General features: G+C 44.0%; 1 protein-coding gene across 1 annotated transcript in view; it reads left to right on the top strand.

Annotated features, from left to right (window-relative positions):
- The first annotated feature begins 604 nt into the window (after positions 1–604).
- CHGB (chromogranin B) overlaps positions 605–1,669 on the top strand; it is a 16,559-nt gene continuing 15,494 nt past the window's right edge. The window contains exon 1 of the mRNA XM_015411466.1: positions 605–643. Coding sequence (XP_015266952.1) covers positions 641–643 — 3 coding nt within the window. The 5' untranslated portion in view covers positions 605–640. The remainder of the gene's footprint in view (positions 644–1,669) is intronic.

The raw sequence follows: 1,669 nt of genomic DNA, 5'->3' as shown, positions 1-1,669 counted from the left end.
TTGTGTGCATCACAGAAAACCTGAATAAACGATCCAGGAACTGCGTGCTGAATGCCTACTATTTCGTCACTGCTTTCTATTCCAGGGCTTCCTCTTTCTTTTAACTCACTTCCCACTTACTTATGGAAACTGTAGCAAGGATAAAAGGTGAAGCAGACAACATCAGAACCCAACGTTAAATGAGACCGGAGGGGGGGGCACGGGGGAATTGCAACTGGAGTCGCATGTGACATTTTCTCCCTGAACTCTGCAAAATATGTATTTCCAGTGCTGGCAGGCAAGCCGCACATGGGGCCATTTTGATTTTGGAGCAAGGACTGGAACCCGCAAGTGGGGGGGGGGGAATGGATTGCTGGGTGTCATTATTAAAAAGGTTTGGGAACCTTAGGATAAGCTGAAGACCAAAGTGCCTTTTAACTGTGATTAAAAAAATGGCTTGAATACCCAGTCATTGCTTTGCAAGCAGATGCCTCAGAATGCTTTTGAGGCGTGTCCTTCTGCCATTCCTAGAATGGTTATGTCAGTCTCAACTTGTAAGATTCCACTTTGCTGATTTTGCTTTCTCTGTCCATGACTCTGGAATCTCTTCTTTGAAGGTGTTAGATCGGCACCAGTGGAAAAAGACGATCGTGTTGAAGAAATGGTGAGTAGAAAAGGTATTGTTAACATGGGAATTGGGCCAAGGTAAATTAAATTGCCTGCCTCCAATTATGACTATCTTCCAAAACTTGTTGAATACACCAAAAGTATATGCGGAGCTCCTTCACACCCAGGGATTCCCATTTATTTCAAGGGAGGACAGTTCTTCAGATGCAAATGAATGAACTTCAGAGTGTCCTCCAATTGAATGGAAAGCTCTCTTGGGCAGGAGGGCTCCAAATGCTTGGTGGAAACCTGTGCTCTGAAGCAATTTTTTTAAATTCAACTGCTATGCTTTATTATAGTGTTGTTGTTCAGTCGCACAGTTGAGTCCAATTCTTCGCGACCCCATGGACCACATCATACCAGGCCCCCCTGTTCTCCACTGCCCTCCGGAGCTTGTCCAACTCCATGCTCATTGTGTCGATAACACTGTCCAACCATCTCATCCTTCACCGTCCCCTTCTCCTTTTACCTTCAGTCTTTCCCAGCATCAGGGTCTTCTCCAGTGAGTGCGACCTTCCCATTTGGTGGCCAAAGGATTTGAGCTTCAGTTTCAGTATCCAGCCTTCCAGGGAACAGTCAGGGTTGATTTCCTTTAGGATTGACTGATTTGATCTCCTTGCAGTCCAAGGGACTCTCAAGAGTCTCCTCCAGCACCATAGTTCGAAAACATCTATTCTTTGGCGCTCGGCCTTCCTTATGGTTCAGCTCTCGCAGCCATACATTACTACTGGGAATACCATTGCTTTGACTTCCAAAGGAAATATAGAAAACTTATTGAGGGCCAAAAGTTAAAAACATAAGTAAGTGTACAAAAGAGTGTTTATAACAAAGCCATATAAAAACCTAGTAGGGGCCCAAATAAAGCCTCATAAAATGTTCAAAGTTACAAATACACACAAAAAAGGACAGTGTATGACCTGACGCATTTCAGGTCACATATTACATGTTACATATTGATGGCACATTGTCCCTGACAAGGCAATTGTATTTGCACTCTTAGGACCTAAACTGGAAGGTACATGCT

Source organism: Gekko japonicus, unplaced genomic scaffold, assembly GCF_001447785.1.
Source record: "Gekko japonicus isolate JY-2015 unplaced genomic scaffold, Gekko_japonicus_V1.1 scaffold4190, whole genome shotgun sequence".
NCBI classification, from domain to species: Eukaryota; Metazoa; Chordata; class Lepidosauria; order Squamata; family Gekkonidae; genus Gekko; species Gekko japonicus.
This window is presented reverse-complemented; position numbering and strand designations above follow the sequence as displayed.